Here is a 24,682-nt window from a genome sequence, read left to right on the forward strand (position 1 = left end):
TGAGTACATGTAACATGTTCCTTATAGAGAGTTCACTGTGAAAGTAGCAGCGCTGAAAGACCAATTTTTTTTTCACTTTTGTATGGGGAAACTCGTGAGTCATGACGCTCAAACCCTTGCCCATACAAAAGTGAAAAAAGTCTTTCAGCGCTGCTACTTTCACAGTGAATTCTCTACAAGGAACACGTACACACCCTAAAGTATTATCACTTAGTTTTGTTACACACTGTATATTCTGTACTGACTACCGAGGGTCGAAGCCATACATGGTACAGGCTGGATTAAGATTAGCTAGAGATAATCTTTGAAGATTACTATTAGTACTCGTAACGTTTTCAAAAGTGACTATTCGGTTCGATCAAATATTTCAGAAATATTTGATCGAAGACTAATACGACAAAAATTTACAGCAAATTAGCAAATTGGTAGAAGGAAGGTCATAGAAGGGGAGGTCACGACCCTCAGACATGAGGAACACGACTGGAGGAGGAGGAGAAGCAAATTGGTCTTAGGGCCAAACCACACGTACCACAACCACACCACGTCGCAACGACAAAATGCCGTCGAGCAGTGGTTACGTGTGAATGGTATTACAGACAGACAGATAGGTACACTTTTGCATAAATATAATACTAAGTAAGTATTGGTTTTAAGTGTAACTTACAAGTGCGCTTAGTCACAGAATATATTATATGCTTAGTGGGAAAGGACATATAGTTTTACAATTTTTCAGCACAGTTGACGGGGTAATATTAAAAAACTTAATTCAGGAATCTAGGTTCTATTCAGTCCTGAATCAACAAAAGCCTAGCGCTTAGGTAAGCTAGGTCATTGCCTTTAAAATAGGTCGGCCAGGTCAGAGCGGGAATGATTAATATAATAACTGGGTTACTTTGAAAACTCCACCGAACGCAATTTCAGCTTAAATCCCCTGCTTGCTTTCAGTTTGCAGTGCTTTAGCTGAGCTTATTAAAATTTGAAATTGAAAACTGTTTTTTGTGCAGGTTCCATCTGATATTTTCTTTCTAGGATTGTTGCCAAAAGTTTCTTGAGAAACAAGCTTTTTTTTATGAACGAAAAGGGCAAACGAGCAAACTGGTCACCCGATGGAAAACTTCCGTCGCCCATGGACACTCGCAGCAACAGAAGAGCTGCAGGTGCGTTGCCGGCCTTTTAAGAGGGTATAGGGTAATAGGGGAGGGTAGGGAAGGGAATAGGGGAGGGTAGGGAAGGAAATAGGAGAGAGTAGGGAAGGGAAAAGGGTAGGGGATTGGGCCTCCGGTAAACTTACTCACTCGGCGAAACACAGCGCAAGCGCTATTTCACGCCGCGCCGGTAACCGGTTCGTTTGTTTCATTTTAGGGCTTCGAACCTACATGGTACACACACTGTCTGTCTCCAGGCTGTATCACAAGATTCAAGAATGACTATTGTAGACGAAAGTTAAAGAAAGTGTGATGACTCTGAATGACTCTCGGGCGCTTGCCCATATAAATCACGAAAAATATTGCTGTTCCAGCGCTGCTATTTGTCAACGAACTCTATATTTGAGGGACACGTCATACAAACCCTAGTATTAAACACTTAGTTGTATTATCATATTATCACTAAGTACACCTTGTATACAATTTGACTAAAGGGCAAGTTATAAAGCCGGATAATTAAATGTTTGCAGGTCGTCATCGCCACGCGTCACCGGCCCTACGCGAAGCCCTGCAAGTGCTAAGGGAGGCCTGGACCGAGCCGAGAGCCCTAAGGGAGCGGTGGTAAGTAATGTCTGTGAGCTTATACTATGCCTGTGTCATTTTGTTACCTCTTCACGCTTAAAAGACTGAACCGAAATAGATGTAATTGTTTTGGAGATTGTTATGGAGATACTTTGAGAGAAAAAGGTAGTTTTTTGTTGCAGAAAATGTACGGTTCACGCGACAAACGGTCGCCGGTCGGTGCAAGAATTTGGATTTGGGGCTCTACTATGGTCTGTGCCTAATAAATTGTAGGACATACCTAGTGGTCGCTATTTAAAGTCTTAAGTCTAGAATTTAGCCTCAATGTTCATTCCAATTTCTAACCTAGAAAATTAGAAATAACTTACGAAAAGATAATTGATTACAGAGACACACAAATATGGTCTTTATTTTAAATACATAAGGTTTTATATCCTATTAGAATGACGATAGTTATGTAAATTCCGCGGCGCCGTCGCCAGCTATTGCCATGACAACCGATCAACAAACATACTCACACATACAAGTTATAAAGTAATCTTACACACATACATTTACACTCAGGCGTGTTGAATAACCCTAAAGAAATAGGCAAGTTTGAAAAAAATACTCTTATACTGTCTGTCTCTGAATATTATCAGTAAGTATTGGAATTTGGAGTATGTACCTATACATATTTCCATAAGTAAAATAGAATACGAATATAACTCGGTAAGTATTTTATTTATTTATTGTGTTAACGAAAAGCCAAAACTATAATTTTTAAAATTAAAAAAGTCAGGAATCCAAAAATATTATGTTGACCACGTTTTAAGTATTTTATGGGACTGGGATAATATTCCCAATAAAATGATTACATCATTTTAATTAAATTGGCAGATAAAAAATTATGGAGCTTTTAGTCAAAATCATCATTAAAGTAAAGTTAAGAAAAAATTAAATCTTTCTGAGCTTGGACGTAAATGCTTTCGTGCGTCAAAATGCAATGCTATTAAAAATAAACGCCCAATTTGTATATTATTCTCTAATCGTTACAAATGAATGTTAATAAAACACGCAAGGAGAATATAACTTTATACTTGACTAGATGACGCCTGCAACGCCAAAATTCGCTTGTTGAGAGTTCACTGTGAAAGTAGCAGCGCTGAAAGACCAATTTTTTTTTCACTTTTGTATGGGCTAGGGCCTGAGCGTCACGAGTTTCCCCATACAAAAGTGAAAAATGTTTGGTCTTTCAGCGCTGTTACTTTCACAGTGAACTCTCAACAAGGAACACATACACACCCTAAAGTATTATCACTTTGTAACGCACCGTGATTTGGACTGTATTGTAAACAATTTTAATTGTTACCTTGACTTTGCTGCCAAACAATTATATTATTAACAATATATGGGTATACAGTCAGTATTTATTTTACCTCTGAAAGGACCTTTCTGTCAACTACAATAAATACCATTTTCAAATTCTGTTCGAAATGAGCCCAACGGCGGGCCCTGGGACCACCAGTGCAGTGTTTTTTTAAAATAGCTCATTAAAGCTTACTTTCGCCAATCCGAGTTGGTCAATCCTGTGTTATATTATAATATTTGAAAGTAATATTTAACCCAGGGATAACTTTATAGTTTAACCTATAATAGCGTTACATCATACATGTAAGTATAAAGCTACTACATAGTATTATTAAGGTTTATTCTCCGTCGCGTTTATGTGAAATTCTCCTCTTTTAATAATTTTTAAGTTTTATAATGTCTTTGAAACTTGATGCGATGAAAACTTTTCATAAACAACAAAAATTTCATAAACAAGGACAGTAACTTAATTGTGTTAGATGTTTTCGAAATAAATATTGCTAAAAATGTTAATGACGCTTGACTCATTGCACTTATTGTAACAAATGAGGTGTCAATAAATTAGTTGTAGTAAAAGGCATAATTTTTTCAATATTATTTTGTATTTTTATTTTTTACGTAGTTGGTTTATATATTTTTTTAATTGTACTTTTAACTCGTTTTTCGGTTCAATTCCTGTGAAGAACATGGTGTAATTTGTGCCTAGTAAGTAATTCTGTCCGACTATTCAGTTTGCGTTTACAATCAGCTGGTAGTGCGCGCGCATTGCCGCAGAAGTGATATTTCGGATTAAATGAGTTCTTTAAGGTAATATTTTACTTTTTATTAAAAAATAATTTACGTAATTTTTTCTGTTATTGTGTACTATTGATCAGTTTTATAATATTCTTAAATTTGTGCTATTTTCATCGTTTTAAATCTTACAAACAAGCTTTTATAGTCTTAGGATAAGAGATTAATATTTTGAGTGTTTCTTCTTAGCCCATTTATGTTATGAAAAAAATACTTAAATCATGAAACAGCCTAAACAAACATGAGTTACATATTATAATGTAATGTATTGTTGGAAGTCAGGTATTTACTATTTATAACATGAACTGTATTAAATATTGATTTATTTATGTTTTCGTAATAAATTGCGTATAAATGTAAAAAATGTACTGTCGAACAGTAAGGTTTGTTAGAGTTTAGTTTAACCTACTCTTAAATCAAGCCATAGTTAATGAAGAAATGTTATTAAAATATTAAAAACGTCTACGAGAGAAACAGACTATTTTTCATATTTAAAAGATAATATCAAAAATGTTATCTTTCTGTATAGCTTTTTTAACTTTTACTTAAAATGAAATGAAAGTTAAAACTTGTAAACCCTTGATGCCTAATACATACACCGGCTACGCTGACGGTGGCCCGTTTCATTAAAACCACGCTACTCAAGATTCCCGCAAAAAAGTTACTTAGCCCTTCCTACTTGTTTATCTGTGCCAAATTACACAAAAATCGGTTCAGTACTTCGGATATGAATCGCGTTCAAACAAACAAACTCTTTAGCTTTATATTATTAAGCATAGATTGTAATATAGAAAGTGATCCAGTGATTATCAGGCGAACCGCACGCTCGTTAACAAATAAACGAGCCGCATTCACTGCTCATACCGCTTTATTTGTCTTTGCTCAAGTGCGGCCAATGGACTTAGGGTGTCCTAATAATATCTCCAAGCGTTTTGACGCTTAATAAATCTAATACTAGCTGATCCGGCATACGTTGTCTTGCCAATTCCGTTACACTTGTGAGAATGTTCTTGAGCCCACCGTCAGGGGGCCCAATGCCAGGGCCCCCGCTACCATATTATGTGCAATGTGTGCAATGAACACGGGCGCCATCCTCTAGGGGCGCCAAATCGTCATCTTTAGGGGCGCCAAAACCAAGGACCCAAAAAATTTGCCTGAAGGGGCGCCAATTTTATTTTTGGCACACAGGCGCCAATAGCCCTTACTGCCGGCTGCCCACTGTTATCGTTTCAGCCGTTGTCATGTAATATAAAAAATCGAATTTCATGTCGGATACTTAACAAAATGATAAATAATAATTAATAGTATTTTTATATTTTAAATCCTCCTTTAGAGGGTTTTGGCAACATGACAAAAAAAATGTAAGTCATTTTGTATATTTATATTTTGTTTCAAAGATAATTTCCGCGGTAACCGTAAATTAATATAATCTAATCCATTTATGTTGTCTTAATATGAAAAAAAAATGTTGTCTTAATATTTAAAAAAAAAAATCGTTTCGGGACTGTCCTACAACTTACACAAATGTGGTCACCCTACTCCCGTTTTATCTTCTTTTTGGGTAGCCTATTCCGGGGCTGGTAGACTGAGACGAACTTACTTCTGTCTAGGAGCTGAACATTTAGCATTTCAGGAGACAGAGGCCCGATTCTCAAGCTTCGAATGTTTCGATCACAATTCACATGCCGTCTCACTCGCATCGCCGTCTCACCCTTATGTTTTTTATCATATAATTACAATTTACACTGCGCCTCGGCATAATGTGTCGGCCTAATGCCATCACTCCATGAATCATGATCCTATGGCGAACTGGTGACTGGTGGGACAGTGTCACTGTCTCACCAGTCACCACTCCACTCGGTTGGTGTGATCTTTAACTACACCTACGGTCCTACCGAGTAGCTTCGTACACATTACCGAGGCGCAGTGGGGTGAAATAAATGTCACGTGATTATTGGACGACCCCTAAAATAACTGGCGCTGATGATGCTGCCAATCAATACAGTTTTCTATATGTAAATACATAAACGGATCCACATACCGCCATGCTCCGCTTGCGCCCTGATTATGCCAGGGAAACCATCGCGTGCGCGAGAGCATGCCGCATGCATATTACACATCAACTATGATCTATAGTCTATATAGTCTATACCAGTGTTTCCAATCTGTGGACCGCGGAATAAATAATGCGATTTTTTGCTTTTTAATAAGGGGGTCTGTGAAATAGTTTAGGAAACACTGACCTATAGTAGTAATTCCCAGAGTGGCCCAGGCGCGAGTGGCGAGTGACCACTCGACGGGGTTGGCTTTACGCGAGTCTCGATGGGGGTTGGCCTGACGTTGGGCCTGACAAAAAATGATCCACAATCATAAGCAAGTCCATGAAAATTTAAATTGGTTTGCAGTGATGAACTAAATGTTGGCTAGATTTGTTTTATCAGATTATCATACTAGGCAAATAAGTTACTATGTAGTTAGATTACGTTACGATCCACCTACATTTTGAAAGTGGTCTACTAAACAAAGGAGTTTCAGAACCTCTGATCTATAGTCTACTACAGCCATTCTCAAATAATGCTCTGCGGAACCCCGGGGCAAAGGTCTTATAGGGGCTCCGCGTGCGATACATAAATTATCCTTAGAAATGTCATCACTTATCGTTATCACACCAGCATCGAGTCAACTCATTCAAAGGCAGAACATTATTTGTTTGGGGTCAGTCAAAAATGTCATTTTAAAGGGATTCTGCCACCAAAAAGTTTGAGAACCGCTGGCGTAGATAGATGTAATCTTTACGTTTTTTTGAGATCTTGAAAGTAGAAAATATGTAGCTGTAAGAGTCCGCCGGATCTCTTTTTTTCGTAATTTGAAACTGGTTAAAAAGCAACACAGTTTGGGAATCTTTGCGCTGAACCAATAAATGTTGGCCTTTTAAATTCATTGCTGAATCATAGGCAATTCAAGTGATATTCTTAGCTAATAGAATTTATAATAGTTAAAATCGTTTCCATAGTTCGAACTTCGAAGTATTAAGTGGTATTTGGTAATAGAATTTTAAGTGTAGCAATTACTGGCAAGTGGCAAGCTTAAAATTAATAATTCTCGGATTGTTTTTAAATTATGATTAAATTGACAATGAACTCTATTCTCTATATCTACTATACTTAATAATAATTACTTAATTTATCTTGTAATGTAATAATCTTGTAATTTCAATTGGTAAACACTTGTTATAATAATAATTTTTAGTTCTATATTTATTTTAAGACATGAGTATGTTGGCCTATATTCTTAAACGGAAATTAAATCCATACAGGGCGAGGTACTCTATTACGTCTACGATGAAGCAGAAAGGGAAAACAAGTGGTACCTATTGTATATAACAAAATAAATCGACTTCTTTTTTTTTATGAAATAAGGGGGCAAACGAGCAAACGGGTCACCTGATGGAAAGCAACTTCCGTCGCCCATGGACACTCGCAGCATCAGAAGAGCTGCAAGTGCGTTGCCGGCCTTTTAGGAGGGAATAGGTTAATAGAGGAGGGTAGGGAAGGGAAGGGAATAGTTGAGGGTAGGGAAGGGAATAGGATAGGGGTTAGGAGACTGGGCCTCCGGTAAACTCACTCACTCGGCGAAACACAGCGCAAGCGTTGTTTCATGCCGGTTTTCTGTGAGAACGTGGTATTTATCCGGTCGAGCCGGCCCATTCGTGCCAAAGCATGGCTCTCCCACGTATAATGGTACCACTTCAAAATGGTACTTAAAATTCTTCAATTCAAAAGCAACCGAACCGATTTTGATGAAATTTGCAGTATTCCCTAAGTTAAACAATACCTAGTACAACGAAAAAAGAATATAATTTTTTTTGTAGTTCCATTATTATTATTATTAATAGCCGATGGTGTCCCACTGCTGGGCAAAGGCCTCCCCTCTTTCCTTCCACATGTCTTTATCCTTTGCTGTATTTTGCCACTCTTTATTATCAGCAGCGTCTAGTTCATCGCGCCACCTTTTCTTAGATTTCGCCGACCGTTGGGTACTCGGTAGCCACTCCGTAACTAGACGTGCCCATCTGTCCGGGTGCATGCGAGCGACGTGCCCTGCCCAGCCTGGTAGGGTTGCCATCCGTCCGGATTTTCCCGGATTTGTCCTAGTTTGAAGGGCATCCGGGATGCGTCCAGCCGGTTTTTTTAAAAGCGACCGGGTGAAATCCAAACACTTTTGATGAGAGAAATTTAAAACGTTTAAGTCATGCAGCAATAAACGAAAGATAAAAGCTCGCTAAGCATACACACGGTTTCTTGCACGGACTTGAGTTAGTCAGATTTTTACAAATTCTTGTTGGAAAAGCAAAAATTGACAAGACCTTAGATGAATGATTGGTCTCGCGCTCGCGCTACGACCGCGCGCGCGTGACCAATCATTTATCTAAGGGCGAGACGTTATCGTAAATGCTGTTTAACAGGTGTTCGGGCAAATAACCACATTTCGGCCAAATGTCCGGGAATTTTGTCGTGCCTGACCGGCGAAGGGAATTTGGGTGATGGCAACCCTACAGCCCAGCTCCACTTTAAACTAGCCGCTTTTCTGCCCACGTCCATTACCTTCGTTTTGGAGCGCATCCGATCCGTTCTTTTGGCACCTGTAATGCTGCGCTCCATAGCTCTTTGACAAACTCCGAGCCGGGACTTCTGTTGGTCGGTCAAAGACTAAGACTGAGCACCGTAGGTTAGGTTGGGCAGGATGCACATGTCGACAAGTTTACGTTTTAGGCAGAGTGGAAGGTCTCCTTTCATAAGTTCTTTCATCGACCAAAAACTTTTCCACGCCTTCTCAATTCTTTGGTCAAGTATTATTTGTTTTCTTCCTTCCTTCCTTCCTTGTCCTGTCTTTTATAAAAATATGTTATTTGGCCTAAATAAACGTACTCGTCGACCCTGCGTGTCGTTAATACATACATACATAATATACATTTTTGGAAGTCGGTTAAAAAGGTGTAATGATTTTGACAATTTGCGTATGTATCAATATCACTTACTTTAGTTGTCGCAGCCTTTAGTCATAAAATATTATTTTACATTACGTATAGCTGAAGCAGTAACATCAGGCGACCTGCTTGCTCGTTAATGACTAATGTTTTATCAATTACAGGCCAACGGACGAGTCGAGCTCGTGCGAGAACAAGATGTGGAGCGACGCGGGGAGCCCTAGGGCTTCGCCCGGCCTGCTGCGCCGGAGATACTCCATGCCCGAGACTGTCATGAGAAAGTAAGCTTCTTCTTAACCCTCGACGACAAATAGGGGTGTCATAACTTACTAGATGACGAACGCGGGAATCGTACATTTTTCCGGGATAAAAAGTATCCTATGTCCTTTCCCGGGACCCAAAGTAACTTCCTTATCTAATATCAGAAAAATCGGTTCAGCGGTTTGGGCGTGAAGAGGTAACAGACAGACAGACACACTTTCGCCTTTTTAATATTAGTATGAATAAGTTTGATTTGTGTGTCTGTCTGTATGTGTGTGTGTATATCCGTGGCATCGTAGTATCCAAACGGGTAGACCCGAATTTGATCTAGTTTTTTACCTTGAATCATAGTTAATGGAATCAGGCGTTACTTTGGAAATCCATAGCTTAAAATTTAGTTTGTTATTATTTTTAGCAATATTCCGCGAAATAAACTTCCACCTTTAACTTTTAAGTAAATGAGTGAGTGTACGCATAGGCATGCGTACAACACCTCCCTCCTCCCATACTGCCTATGCGTACACTCGCATGCAAGAACTTGCAAACACCACCACCACACAAGCAATAATGTTGGCAAATCCGTGCAAGGCCCCTCACCACCATGCAGGTTGAAAACCTCGACGCGTGTTCGCCCCAACACCGGAGCATCCTCAGGATGTGGACTCTGCGAACAATGTCCGTTAAGAGTGTACGCATAGGCGGTGTGGGAGGATGGAGGTGCTGTACGCATGCCTATGCGTACACTCACTCATTTACTTAAAGGTGGAAGTTTATTTCGCGGAATATTGATAAAAATAATAACAAACTTAATTTTAACCTTGAATCATAATATGTTTTGGTAGTGCATGTACCATCAGAGAAATTCATTTATGTAACATGAACAATTTCGTAGATGGTACTACGTCATTTGGTCAGATCTTTCAGGTGCCAGACTTAGGAAGCACCTTGTGTTACAGATATCGTCTAGCTCAGCAGCGGTCTGATGGTGATGAGGGGAGATCCAGTGCCTCCCCCGTGTCGTCCCCCGCGCGGGGTTGCGCCTGCTGCTTCCGGAGACGGGCAGACCCCATGAGGAAGTCCGCTCTCCTCCGCTCCTGGGGCCGAGCGTCCCCAGCCAGAGTTTGCACATGCGTAGGCACGAGATCCCTAGATGGGTCCCACACGGAGCTGCGATCCAGGTGTTCCAGGCGCATAGAATCAGACACCTGCGAATCCCACAGGCCCTCATCTAGCTACGCAGAGAGAAGAGCGTCGCCCATCGTCATGCCTTCAACTGATCGTTCGACGGACTCCTCCGATACATATTCGACGTCCATGCCCACGACCAAAGAGGTAAAGAATCAGCTCTCCGTCGCAGATCACATCGACGGTCGGATAAGCGAACGCTCCGCCAGCGCTGAGAACGAAAACAGCAATGTACTACCGTACGACCGACCGCTTGTCTTAGAGAACCCGACGTACGATGTACTAGAGGTAGTCGTCACAGAAACGATTGACGCTCATGCGACGATGGCCGTGAAGAATGGAACACCAGAGAAAACAGTGAAAAGTATAACCAAAAATGATAGGAACCAAATAGATATAGACGAGTACGTATCGAATATTTTAGTGGAGAGCCTGAACTCTATCACCGATCAATTAGAATCGATGAACGCGTCGATATGTAGCGATAGGAGATTGAGTATCGTCGAAAAGGAGATCAAGGTGAAACTACAGAATACTGGAGTGAATACTATAGTCCACTTGAGTCCGACTTCCAATAACCAGATAATATTCGGTAACGAGGAGCTGTACGATGTCGATAGATGTAATCGTAACGATACCTGCAGTAGTAATATTCACGAGGAACTTTATGTGGAGACAAACAACAATTTCACATCAGCGGAGAGCTCAAGAGACGTTGAAAATAATGATCCGCATACTTCGATGAATGACCATTTCATTAACGCGACGCCGGAGAGCGTGAACAAAGCGGTGCTGCAGCAAATACAGAAGCTATTTCAGGAGGATCTGATAAGCATTGAGCCAGAAATGAATTCGCCCATCGGACCTCTACCTGGAATTTCGCACATAGAAATATCAAACGTCGACGTATTCATCGACAACAATACTAACTCTATAGACGTAAATCCAGGGAGTTCCGAAAACGTGGAAGTTATAGGCGGAATTGGTACAGGGAACTATTTTCCTGACCTCGAAAATGATCCCATTGTGCCTCGATTCTCCGCTTTTCCTCACACGGAATCTATGGAAGTAAACACATCGTCTTCGGAGGACGCAGAGATCTTCGGCTCGGATTGTGCTAGTCTTGTTGATAGTCTCGACGACCCCAACTCCCCGAGATCGATATTGCTGCGTAAATCGTACAGCAACCACAGAAGAAACGAGCTCGTCAGGTCGGCAATAGACGTTTTAGACTTACTACCGGAAAATCTGAGTCGCGAGCAGCATTCTCCGAAAGAGAAAGGCGAATCTTTCTTTATTAAAATCAAAGATGACGAGTGCGAATGCGAGGACAAGGAGAACGTGGTGGTAGCGGACTATATGCCGGAGGAGATCAAGCAGAGACTGTACAGACGACACAGGAAAAGGGAGATGAGAATGGAGTGCGCCAGGCGAAGTAGAGTTAAACAGATGAGAAGAGATTGCAGATCGAGCAGGGAAGATTATAAATCGAGGAAAGAAGCAGAGAAAGATTGTGTGGCTATCGTAAACGCGCTGATAGATGAAGTTATAGCCAAGATAGCTCAAGACGAGTACAAGTGCTTGCGGATAAAACAGAGATCTAGCAAATCAGTCCCGAAGCCAGAGGAAACGAAACGAAAAACGAAGAAGGACAGCGAAAATAACAACCGACGGAGCACAATAAGAAATGGATTATCTCAATCTTGCTCCAACGATCTGGATAAACAACATCGAAAGACCGAAAAACCAGCTTCAAGGAAACCATCATCTTCGAGCACACCCGCATCGCCCGAAAACAACAAACCAAAGAGAATCTACCAAAAATCCGAATTCCACGACGGGAACAAGAGAATCGAGATACTGGAGATACTGGAGTACGTCTCGCAGAGCTCAACAGAAACCACCTCAGACGAGAACCACAATGCTGGCGTGAAGAAGAAATCCCGGATCCCCGTTCCCGTACCGGAGAAAGTTCAGAAGGCCAGGAGCAACGGAAACAGTCGCTCCCCGAAACTCTCGCGCGACAGCCAAGAAAAGTCGAGCTCGTCCGTTTCCAACGATGAGGATGCCTACGAGACGCCCGTTCGAAGAGCGTCGGTGCCGTGCGAGACGCGGTCCAGGTCAAATTCCCTAAGATTCAGAAACGTCTTCGACATCATACCCGAGGAGCGGAGCAGCCTGAGCCTGGAGTCGACCGACGACGGCCGTCGCGCGTCTGCTCCCAGCCTCAATGAAATCAAAGAGAAGAAAGATAGGTCCAAGAACATGAGAAGCACGGGCACGTCTCCTATGCCCGACGTGTATAGGATAAGCGTCGGAGCGATGACGTCCCCTATACGTAAGTCGGCAGGGACCAGTCCGATTAGGGTCGCCAGTGGTGCCAACGTGAAAAGACCGTCGAGAGAAGAAGGTATCCGTTTTCCTCTGCCGCTGGTCACCGCACCGCTTCCACAGTACTCGTAGTGCACTCGCGACGCTGCTGCTGCTGTTGCGGGCGCCGACGGCTCATTCCGCCTACACGACTCACACATGTGCGATTTTTTTCTTGCCAATATTTATTTAGAGCATTTATAACAGCGCGTCCAATGAAGAATGCGTTCTTGATTGAGAAATCACCCGCTTGAGGTTATTGAACTTGATATCGCAAAGAGTTAAATATTTAATGTACATTCGATTTTCAAAATAATAATAAATAATAAATAAACCATTTATTTCAGACTAAGTCCATAATTTGTTAGTAGATACTACAATACTTAAATAATGATCTTAATGTCTCTTGTAAATGGTAGATCAGTTGCTTAAAATATTTGTTATCGATTTCAAATATTACTGTTCATATTACAATCTATAAAATCGTTGGGCGCGCTGCAATTTTAATTTATGTTATTTAATTCAAAATCACTGTTATTATGATAGTGATAATGTCACATGCCTTATAACACTATAGTGAGCACAGTATTAAATAATTATTGCTGAATCAATAAATTATATGAAGAAGACGCTAGTTTTATTTATCCGAAGGTTCCAATGACAGAGAAAGAAAGAGAGAAGAGGATTCTATTCCAGCGATATTCCGCTTCAAGAGGGAGAAAAAGGAGCGCTCTCTTCCGAACTCTACGTCGGAGCACACGGAAGAGAAGCACGTTAGAGTGAGAGATAGGGAGAAGGTGAAGAGGCGTGTGAAAGACAACACGTGTTTTGAGGAGTCCAGCTCGAGCGAGTCCAGTGGCAGCTTGCTGTGTGCGCTGGCGCCAGCGTGGTTGAACGCGCGGCGCAGACGGCGGAAAGCTTCTAATGCCCCCGGTTAGTATAATACAATATTTTCACCACTCCCTCGCCCGTTTGTTGCACTTCCTTTCCTTGTTTATTTGACGTAGATTTTCGTACAATTATTGCTTATGACGTAACGTATAGAGCAGGGGTTCCCAAACTTATTTAGCCTACTGCCCACTTTGCGAACAAATTATGTATTAGCGCCCCCCATTGGTTCAATTTGAAAAGCATCCAAATGAAATAAGTCACCTCCCAAGCCTCTACACAATGCCCCCATTTTTTTTTTAGATCTTTAGCGCCCACAAGGGGGCGTTATCGCCCACTTTGGGAAAGGCTGGTATAGATCAACAATATGGAGCTGTCAAACGAAACCGAAATTGATTTACATCTGTGTGTAAAAATATGTGTACGTATACACTTACACAAGCATCTTCCTATGAGAATTGTCAATGTGCCGATAAGTGCCGACTGGAGGTCAAACAGATGAAAAAATTGGTTCTGCTGTCATGTATCACACGTCTCTTTTTACCACGTAGTGTTACTGATAGTGACATCTCGCTTGCTTAGGTCTTTGTTTCTCTGTTCCGCTAGGTAGGTAAGTACTAAGTATTATTAACTTTATGTGTAGCACTGACACCTGACAGGCACTTGTCACAAGATCCTTGTTGCGCTGACCGTTTGCCACAAGATCCTTGTACCACTGACGTGTTCCAGGCGAATGGGCGGTGACAGTAGCGGGGTCCTGTGCTGCCGCGCTGCCCAACGACGTGGAGATGCGCCTGCGCTTCCCCGACCCCTGCCGCCCCAGGCACGCGCACAACACGAGGCCTGTAAGTGCAACCACAGAGCAATTTATCCTTACTAATATTATAAAAACTTAACAAATGTCAAGGGACACCTGCCGGGCTAGCACGGCCACCAGTAAAAATGCGAAAGTATGGACAAACTGTGGACATAAACTTAAGGTCCGTTCCGATCTTTACCGCAGCTAATCGCGACCGACAAAAATTCAATTAAAATGTCACTTTATGACAGACTATAATATTTGCCATAAAGTAGGATATATATATATATATATATATATATATATATATATATATATATATATATATATATATATATATATATATATATACAGGGTTAGTTATTCGAATATTCGACGATTTTATTATTCGAATATTCGCCAAATTATTTTTCGAATAATTCGAATAGTAAAAATATTTTTTATTTTTGTTTAAAATGCTATCAAACATAAAATTAACATGGCACAAGAACATAAATAAATAAAATAATATTATTTATGAATCTCCTACATCTTTAATTTAATATTATAATATATAAATCTGTTTTTAGTCTAACTAATGAGTATACGACTATTCATCGTCGCCGTTGACCATGTTTCAGAAACGTCTAATAAATTCATTTGCATGTTTTTATTTATGGCAAAATAACGATTTTGCTTAAAGACATGAAAATGAAGATATTATAAACTCCTTTCAGTCATGGATTTCAGTATCGTCAGTAATGGTCGCTCACGATCTGTATCTATTGTCTTCTTTCAAGCATAATCACATGAGAAAAGTAAAAGGTGCTATGATCGAAAACGGTTTACATTTTACAGCCTTTCTTTTATTGCCCAGCTGTAACCTTAAAATATACATTTTTAAAGTGTTTAACGACAAAAAATAACTATGTCATTTACAATGATTTTTGTTGATTAGAGATGGTCGAAATTCGACCTTAGTTTCAACGACATTAGCCCCCGGTTTCTGAAAGGTATGTCAAATCACTGATCAACTAACACTGCTGTTAATTTAGCATAGATGTCAAATCAGTTTGTGTTTCTGATACAGTGATCAGCCGAAAATTAACTAATCTATGATCATTTTTAATTTGACTAGCGATTTGTTTGTTTTCGTTCATTGCTTCACTATTAACTATCAAAAATGCAAATTAAATGTCAAAAGAAGGAATTGCAGACTGTCATTGCTTTCAAAGATGTTCTGGGTATTTCAAATCTGATACTTTTTGAAACATTGATCAGACGAAAATTAACAAATCTTTGATAATTTTGATTTGACATGCGATTTCTTTATTTTCGTTCATTTTTCAGAATTCCGAATTTAAATTTTTCAGACGATATCGAATCCTAAATTCTTCTTCATTATAGAAATGAAATTGATTATAATATACATTTTTTGCAAATAAAACGAGTATTGCAAATAAAACAGTTTTTTTGAATAATCGACGTATTTCTTACGAATTTTTATGAAAACTTCATAATAAATGTGTTTACGAACCTTATAGTAACGTAGGTTCAAAGAGAAAATGTAGATTCACATAAAAAATCAATTGAATTCATAAGTTAATTCACCCACAATTACCGATTAGTTGACACAGCTTTTGACAAACCTTTAATCTATGATCACGGCTTGACAAGCGTTTCGGAAACCCAAAATGGCGGTTACATACGTACGTTACGACATATCATTCTCGAGTCAAATTGAACAGCCACCGTCAACTGACGCGCTGATCAAATTAAACTAACTAACCGTGCTTCTAACAACCCAATTGTTACTTGACAAGAGATTTAACAGGCGATTAGTTAATTTTAGTGTTGATCTGCCTTTCAGAAACCGGGTGTAGGACTACCTATATTTTGTAAAAAGATATGTCTTTATCATATTTTTTTCAACTCTTGTCTCTGGGACTCAGCTGATCTCACACTGGCCGTGTAAGCATTGTCTAATAGTGTCTTAAGATTCAATAAAAAAAAAAACTATAAAAGCATAATTTCAAAATTATATTAGCTCGATGTACTCCTTCACCATAATATGTACAAAATTTCATTCACCTGCGTTTCCCCATTTTCCGTCAAAAGGGATAAAAAGTTTTTGGCTCACGTATTAATATATAGATAAAAGTAAAAATTTGAATTGCTTACTTCGTAGTATTAACAAAATAGGTTGTACACGGTTGTACGAAGTTTTTTGTTACTTTTGTTCAGAGTTTTCAGCATTTTTCAAAAAAATTTAATTATTCGAATAATATTCGAATTATTAGGTTTAGGTTTTAAGACATTTATTCTCATAAGAATTTACATAAATTCACTTACATGAGAAAGACAATGAAGTAAAGAGATACAAACAATGTAAGTTATAGTAAACATTACAAATCACATCGAGCGAGCTAAGAACATAGATTACAATCTGTTATAATTATAAAATTAACAATTCATAACGTAAACAAAGAAAAAATATATCAATACAATTGAGGGTATTTTTATAATCGATAAGGCCAGTTGTCACAGTATAGGTGGTTGCAGTAGACTATCCTCATACTGGACCGTTCCGATTCCGAAGTTCGTACACATTAGGGTGATCTCCAGTAGCTCAAGTCTAGCAGACAATTTAGTCTAACAAGTTTTAAGGCAACACAGTACCACAAGCATGCAAACTCGCCTCTTCATTACGGTTAATTTTAATGTAGGAATAAGTAAGTTTTAATTAGAATGTAGGGATGAGTTGAGTCAACATACTGTGTAATACTGTGGCTTGCAAAACAAGTTGAACAATACATCGTGTACATTGATCTAAAGTTTCTTCGACTAGATATGACACTAAAGTTTGTAGGTTTGATGAGTAATCGATGTAAATTAGGAGGTAATTTGTTTTAATTATTTTAATTACTAACCGACTTCAAAAAAGGAGTTCTTTCAGTATGTATGTATATATTATGTATGTATATATGTATGTATGTATGTATGTATGTATGTATGTATGTATATATGTTTTTATGTTTGTATTCGCGAATCTCCAAAACTACTTATCTAATTTACGTAATTTTTATTTTATTTTATTATTGTTACAATGGCAATAGGGAAATATGAAGATTGTTCAGTTTTTTAAATATTTTAATATTTTGTTTTTTGTTCTTGTAGGTGATGTTTTAATAATTTTTTAAACGCGATTATACTTTTAGTTTCCTTGATCGACTTTGGTAGGTTATTGTATAGCTGTGCACTCTCGTACGTGACATTTCTCTTCCCGTAGTTTGTTCTTGGTATCGGCAAGATTAAGTTATTAGCACTTCTTAACACTTTTGTTTGTATATTTTTCTTTTTTGTAAATGTAATATTAGTGTGTATATCTTTGTTTAAAATTTTACGGACGAGAATGCAAGAGTAATATTTGTATGTTAAATAATTATTCGAAAACCTTTGTAAAATATTCGAATTATTCGATTAGTAAATTTGTCGAATAATAACATTCCACAGGGTGTAAAGGAATCAAAATGCATGCCGTCAATCTTTTCGCCCATATCCATTTTTTTCTCTATGGTTGACATTTCCGTATCAAGGAATTACTAATCCACGCTCCGAGGCGTACCTAGCCCAACTGCATGTCTCCCTGGGCATTTGGCGCGGCAATGCGGCCAGCGTAATGGGGACATTTGAGCATGGTACGCTGCGGGGTGGCCTTTTTGATTAAGTTTTTTTTGTTACTTTTTAATTTTTACATTATTATCATATTTACCTGTTTATAATATTGTTAATTTTGTATTTTGTTTTTTATACCTACCTAATTTAATTAACTATAATAATATAGTTAAGTAATACTTGACGACCTCTGTGGCTCAGTGGTGAGCGCGTTGGTAATCCCGCCGACGGAACAAAAAGTTTTCAAAGTTCCTGGGTCATGGATGTGTATTAAATATGTGTATCATATAATAAAAATCTTAAATATATGTATAGTATTTATACTATACATATATTTAAGATTTTTATTATATACGGAAATATATTTAATACTTTTATAAAAGTATTAAATATATTTCCGTTGTCTGGTACCTGTAACACAAGTCCTTTAGGTACTTAGCACGGGGCCAGACTGACGTGGTGTGAAGCGTCCATAGAAAAAAAAAAATAGTTTTATAATATGAATATGTTGCAATTTCAGTTGGAGTGTGTGGAGTCTCGCGGACAGAGTCGCTGTCGTCGCGCCTCCGAGGACAACCGACTTACCTTTACTGTGAAGAAAGAAGCATCAGGTAAGGTTACGGCAACTACATACATTTACATACTGCGAAACAGCACTGTCTTGCCACTGTACTCGACTAGTGTAAGGTCCTACTCCTCAAACCTGGATTGATGTTGTGCATGCTAGCGCCATCTATGTTGTAGTAAAAATAATTGAAGGTGTCATATGAGAACTTTTCTTTCCGCTAGATGGCGCTTTCTCGTAATTTTTTGTGGTGGTACAAACCACAAGGAACCATAAAGTTAATTTACCTAGTGGAATAGACCAACAATCTCGAGCTGTCAAACGTAACCAAAATTGGTTTCATCCGTGTGTAAAAATATGTGCACGTGTATACCTTCACAAGCATGATTGAACATGATTTCTATGAGATTAAATTGTCAACGTGCGGCACGTGCCGACTGGACGTCAAAAAAAGAGTGCTGCTGTCATGTATCACACGTCTCTTTTTACCACGCAGTGTTACTGATAGTGACATCTCTCTTGCTCAGGCCTTTGTTTGTCTATTCTGCTAGGTATATTAACTTTATGCAAGAAACCTATCCTATCTGGAAAAGTCTCGGTAAATTCATAATGATTTTAGATAATAATTCGGTCTATGATAATATTATTATGTCATAATTTTTTTAATCCTAAATTCAATGAACAACATCGCTCGACTATGTTGATATTTATTATTCATATTTTGACTTAATTGCTTTATTACGTTTCAGATTCTTCGATTCTTGCGTCCAAGAGTGTGAAGAAGTCGAATGAGCTTCTGCCAAACCTGGAGACCTTCAGGGCTTCCCGCAGCAAAACTAGAAGTTCCATGAAGGTACACTTCCTCTTACTCGACTATGGCAAAAAGGAGGGTTATGAATTATAATTTTACTCTGTTGTGTATGTCTATGTGGTCAAGTGACTTTTCCAATGTGCTAGACAAAAACAAGCAGAACACTATGTTTAGTTATTCGCTATGTAAATACTTTAATGATAAGATAGCGAGCGGCCACGCGTTCGAGCGGTCAGTCACACAGGAAGAATTCTGACGCAGTGTGAGTGTAAGTATATCTATGTAACGTAATGCAACACAAAGAACGCAAAACTGACCGCTTGACCGCCTGACCGCTCTTTGTCTGATAGGTCCCTTATTAAGATTTCGGTTTTCGAACTGTCAGTTGGATAGATGTTTTTTTTTTTAATTTAATTTGATTATTACTTACATCTTGAAGGCCGTTGTTTCAGACGCGGGGTTGCTCCCTACACTGCTGGCTGCCGGCAGAGACGCCGCTCGCCAGGTATACATCAGTTTCAGTGCACTGTGGTTTATCCACATGACGATACACAACATTACTTACTTAGTTCATTATTCATATTATAATATATTATTATGTACCTTCGAAGAAATTGATTCAGAGGCAGATGACCTACGTCATTTGCTCGGGTTTTGTCAATTCTATGTTAGTGGGCCCTAGGGGCAACATCATCGAACAAAATTATTGAACAAGGGTTCAATATCAACCCTAGACGGTCCATAATATTTCACAATACGTGATATTGCACAATAAAATTGATCGTCTAGGGATCGTCTAGCTCAGTCGCGATCTCAGCAAAATCGGTTCAGCGATTAGGGCGTGAAGAGATAACAGACAGACAGACGGGACATTATGTTGTCGCGTAGAAACGATTCATACGCGCAGAACAAAACAAGATATAATGAAAAAATTTAAAAATATTTTATTTTTAAGTCGATTAAAAATTGTCATTTTTAGGGTTCCGTACCCAAAGGGTAAAAACGGGACCCTATTACTAAGACTTCGATGTCTGTCCGTCTGTCTGTCTGTGTGTCGCCAGGCTGTAACTCAAGAACCGCTATAGCTAGACTTCTGAAATTTTCACAGATTGTGTATACCTGTTGCCGCTATAACAACAAATCCTAAAAACAAAATAATATTAAATATAAAGGGGGCTTCCACACAACAAACGTGATTTTTTTGGCCTTTTTTGCTCGTAATCAATAATGATAAGAGGTAGGAACTTGAAATTTTCACAAAGGCCTTACATATATGTGTAATTTATCAATTAATAATAATATTTAAATAAAATAAATAATTAAGGGGGGCCCCATACAAAAAACACAAAATTTTGGCCTATATTTTCTCTATAACGGTACGGAACCCTTCGTGCGCGAGTCCGACTCGCACTTGGCCGATTATTAGAACAAGGCCTACCACCGATTCGGGAACTAATCCGGCGAGAAGATTCGGCGTAAGAAACCACGGGGGACCGGACGGGGCCACCTTTTACCAAAAAGATAGGAAAATTCTTATTTTAAAAAAGAAAACTTACAAAAAGACAGACAGTTTATAAATATGTATCACACATTATAATATATTTGCTTAACTTTTATTTCTCGGCAGGTCTCGTGACGGGCTGTCGGTGTCGGGCAGCGCGATAGTGCCGGAGCGCAAGCCGCGCGCGACCACCATGAGCGAGCGCGACCTCACGCGCCGCCCCCACTACAGACTGTAGAGCGCACGTGACAGCCCTAGATTGATAGGCCGTATAGGCCACGGCTTAGGTATGGCAGCGTCCTAAGGCCGGCAGCATCGTAGGAGGGTGGCAGCGTCCTAGAGGGACGGCAGCGTCCTATGGATAGGGCGGCAGCGTCGTAGGAGGTTGGCAGCGTCCTAGAGGGACGGCAGCGTCCTATGAATGGGGCGGCAGCGTCGTAGGGCAGTGTCCTATGGGGTCAGCAGCGTCCTAAGGAGGCGGCAGCATCCCTGGGGGATGGCAGCGTCCTGGGACACGGCAGCGTGCTTCGAGGCGGCAGCGGCCTAGCGATCGGAAGCATCCTAGGGGGATGGCAGCGTCCTAGGGAGGCGGCATCGTCCTAGTGTCGTATTTCGTACCTTATTTAAAATATCACTTACTCAACTTTGCCATACTGTAATTGTTAAGTTTGTAGTTTAAAATAAAGCAAATAATCTATTTGAATGTATTTCAATTAAATAAATATATGTATATAAAATTATCACTGCCTCGCCCAACCGGTACACGTGCTCAATTGTCGAGTACTTGTGTGTTGATGTCACCTTAAATCGTAAGAAGGTACTACTCTGTGTGGCCTACAGTCCATCCTTACGTATTGACTCTCAGACAGTACTCTGGAGACACTGTTAGCCACACATAGTCCAAATTACGATTGTACTTCATTTGCAGGTTATTTCGATTTCAACACATGTCTCATGAAAGCCGATTCACCTAAGCATCCTTCCGCTCTCTGCTACCCACCATGCTCCCAATTCCAACCCTTCTCTCCTAGATCTTATCACCTTCTCACCGGATCTCATTGCAACCCATGGCCAATTTCCATGTATCCTCTCTCACGATGACCTAGTTTTCCTTTCCCTTAAGCTCAAACCACCTCGTAAAAAGCCTCATCAACCTCGACAAACTTGTCGAAGGAACTCCTCATCCTACGTAGTTTTAAGGGTTTGGATCTGAAGGCTCTTAAGTATGACATATCCAATGCTGACTGGTCTCGTGTCCACTCGGCCTGGGATATCGATCTAAAAGTATCAATATTTAGTGATATATTGACACGGATATTTGACAGTCATGCTCCATTTAGAAAAGTTAAAGTTAAATATGCACCGGCACCTTGGCTCACTCAGGAAATATTAAACATGATGGCTAAGCGTAACCGAGCTCTGTGTCAATACCGTAAAAGATCAACTGAGACAAATTTGGCTAAATATAAGTTCCTCCGAAACCATTGCAGTCGTCTGTGTAGAGATTCAAAAAGACACCACATACATTCTACAATTGACCAAAGTAACCCCTCCCAACTCTGGAAATTCCTTTTGTCCCAAATCTCAATGTCTTCCTGAACATGGTCGCATGGTAAAGTTTAGAGTCTCTAGAATACTTCGGTATACTCTTGTAACCGAAGTTCGACTTAAATTAAGAATTCTAGCCACAACTCGTTGTCTAAATTCAGCTCTTAGCAAAGCCCTTGCTTGAGAGGCTTTATTTGGAGTAATATCCATTTCGCCACAAAGAAATTACGTTTAAAATGAAGTTAAATGAACAATAAATCAATAAAAATCGAGACAAAACAAAAACAATAAGATTTGACAGATTTTTCATACAGAACAAAACCGTTCAATTAACGATTAAAAAACTGAGTGATGGGGGTGCTTAGTGATTTGTGTCGTTTGTAGTCAAGCATGTTGGAAATGAAAATGTAGAGTAAACGTACACATATCCCTATCATATTAACTCGCATTATTAATAAAAAGAAATAATAAATAACTAAAACTGTATGTATTTATACATTCTCATATATTAAGTACTATGTTTTTTTGCTTCGTCCCTCTAGTTTAAATTTACGCCTAAGCGTTCATTGGCCTAAGTGATTAGGCCAGTATACTGGTTACAGTTTAGGAACACGCTACAGCCCCGGATCTAGGGGGGGGGGGGGGGGGGGAGCGGGGGGCTGGGCCCCGGGCGGCCAAATTCATACTTCACGGACTAATGGACAACTCATCATTGACCACGTAATAAAATATATACTTAATAGCACAAGTACAGCAATTTCATGGCCATATCAACTTGACCGGTACCCTGAGCGCGGACTGCGGAGTGAGACGTGCTGCACGAACATTTATTATTCGCGAGGCGCGTAGGCATAGTTCAAAATACGCGCCCGGCTCTCGCACGCTTTTAAACCCTACCCTGTTAATTATATTAAGTATATATCCTACATAATATTGATAGCTGAAATTATATGGATGATAAAGGTGAAAATAAACATAAGTAGGTAGGGGGGGCGGCATGGGCGTATATAAGGGGGGGGGGGGGGGGGTCCTAGGGGTCCGAATATATCACTATAAAAGATTTTGATACTTTATATTAATAACAGTTTAAAAAAACACGTTGTAAATATTATAATTTTAAATATAGTTAAGACAATTTGAAATAATTATGTAGTTATAGTGTGTGTTTAATTTACGATATTACAAGAAACTATCTAATCTATGTAAAGTATTATAATCTTTGTATATCTCACCTCATCACTAACTTACACGTACTGTAGCTGGTTCGGTGGCTCTGGTAATGATCTTGTAATGCTATTATGTGTACTTATTTTGTATCATATTATAAAAGCATCACCTACTTTTAAAAAATATATTGTCTGCTTACTTACAAATACATTATTTATTCTGTTAAAAATACTTCATGCAGTTAACTTTATGTTAGTTATCACAAATATGTCATTAGCTGGTTAAAATTAATTGTATGTATCTATGTGCATGATGGAAGAGACTGCTCTCCACGACACAGGGAATCCTAGTGTGGGGAGCAATGTTTTGTTTAAGACTTAACGTGTAAAAAAATTTTTTAGGGAAGTAAAGATTTGTTTGTTTGTTTATATATATAAAAATGCAAGAACTCGATTAAACGGTTGAACCGATGTGGCTAATTTTAGTCTTAAAATATTCCTGGAAGTCCAGGGAAGGTTTATAAGTGACACGAAGTTCACCGGGACATCAGCTAGTCACTAGTGTCATATATTATAATATATCACCTCCGTGGTCCAGTGGTTCAGAGCTCGGCTCTTGACTCGGAGGTCGTGGGTTCGATTCCCGCGTTGGAAACTAATGGTTAGGATAATGCAGGCTGATCACCTGATTTTCTGACCAGTGAGATGATCCATGCGTCGGATGGGCATGTAAAAAGTCGGTCCTGCTGCGCCTGATCTCTCGCCAGTCGTGTCGGTCTGCCGTCCCACTGGGTTCTGAGAGTAAAGGAATAGAGAGTGCTCGTGAACTGCGCACACACTTGGGCACTATAAAATTACTACTGCGTAGCTGGCCTGGTTTCAATCAAACCAGCCACCGTCACCGAAACCGGTGTGGGAGCTATTATTATATTATGAATTTATAACACCTGTTATTTAAGTACCCTCTCCCTGAGAGCTGCAGAACTACTTTGATGACCAGTGAGAGCTGAGAGAAGCTCACTCCTGTTTTATTAAGGAACTACTTATTTAAGAAAATACAAAAAATAAATAAATGAAA

The 24,682-nt window shown here is 39.4% G+C and overlaps 1 protein-coding gene across 1 annotated transcript in view; it reads left to right on the forward strand.

Moving 5' to 3' along the window:
- The window catches only part of LOC121736246, a gene marked incomplete at its 5' end in the record, with an annotated part of 33,550 nt that extends 12,348 nt beyond the window's left edge, over positions 1-21,202 (forward strand). The window contains 10 exons of the mRNA XM_042127330.1: positions 1,676-1,766; positions 9,021-9,137; positions 10,074-12,764; positions 12,880-12,898; positions 13,308-13,605; positions 14,290-14,405; positions 18,534-18,624; positions 19,328-19,431; positions 19,842-19,894; positions 21,017-21,202. Coding sequence (XP_041983264.1) covers positions 1,676-1,766; positions 9,021-9,137; positions 10,074-12,764; positions 12,880-12,898; positions 13,308-13,605; positions 14,290-14,405; positions 18,534-18,624; positions 19,328-19,431; positions 19,842-19,894; positions 21,017-21,128 — 3,692 coding nt within the window. The remainder of the gene's footprint in view (positions 1-1,675; positions 1,767-9,020; positions 9,138-10,073; positions 12,765-12,879; positions 12,899-13,307; positions 13,606-14,289; positions 14,406-18,533; positions 18,625-19,327; positions 19,432-19,841; positions 19,895-21,016) is intronic.
- Between the last annotated feature and the right edge of the window lie 3,480 nt (positions 21,203-24,682).

The sequence above is a fragment of the Aricia agestis genome, chromosome 18 (assembly GCF_905147365.1).
Source record: "Aricia agestis chromosome 18, ilAriAges1.1, whole genome shotgun sequence".
Lineage (NCBI taxonomy): Eukaryota > Metazoa > Arthropoda > Insecta > Lepidoptera > Lycaenidae > Aricia > Aricia agestis.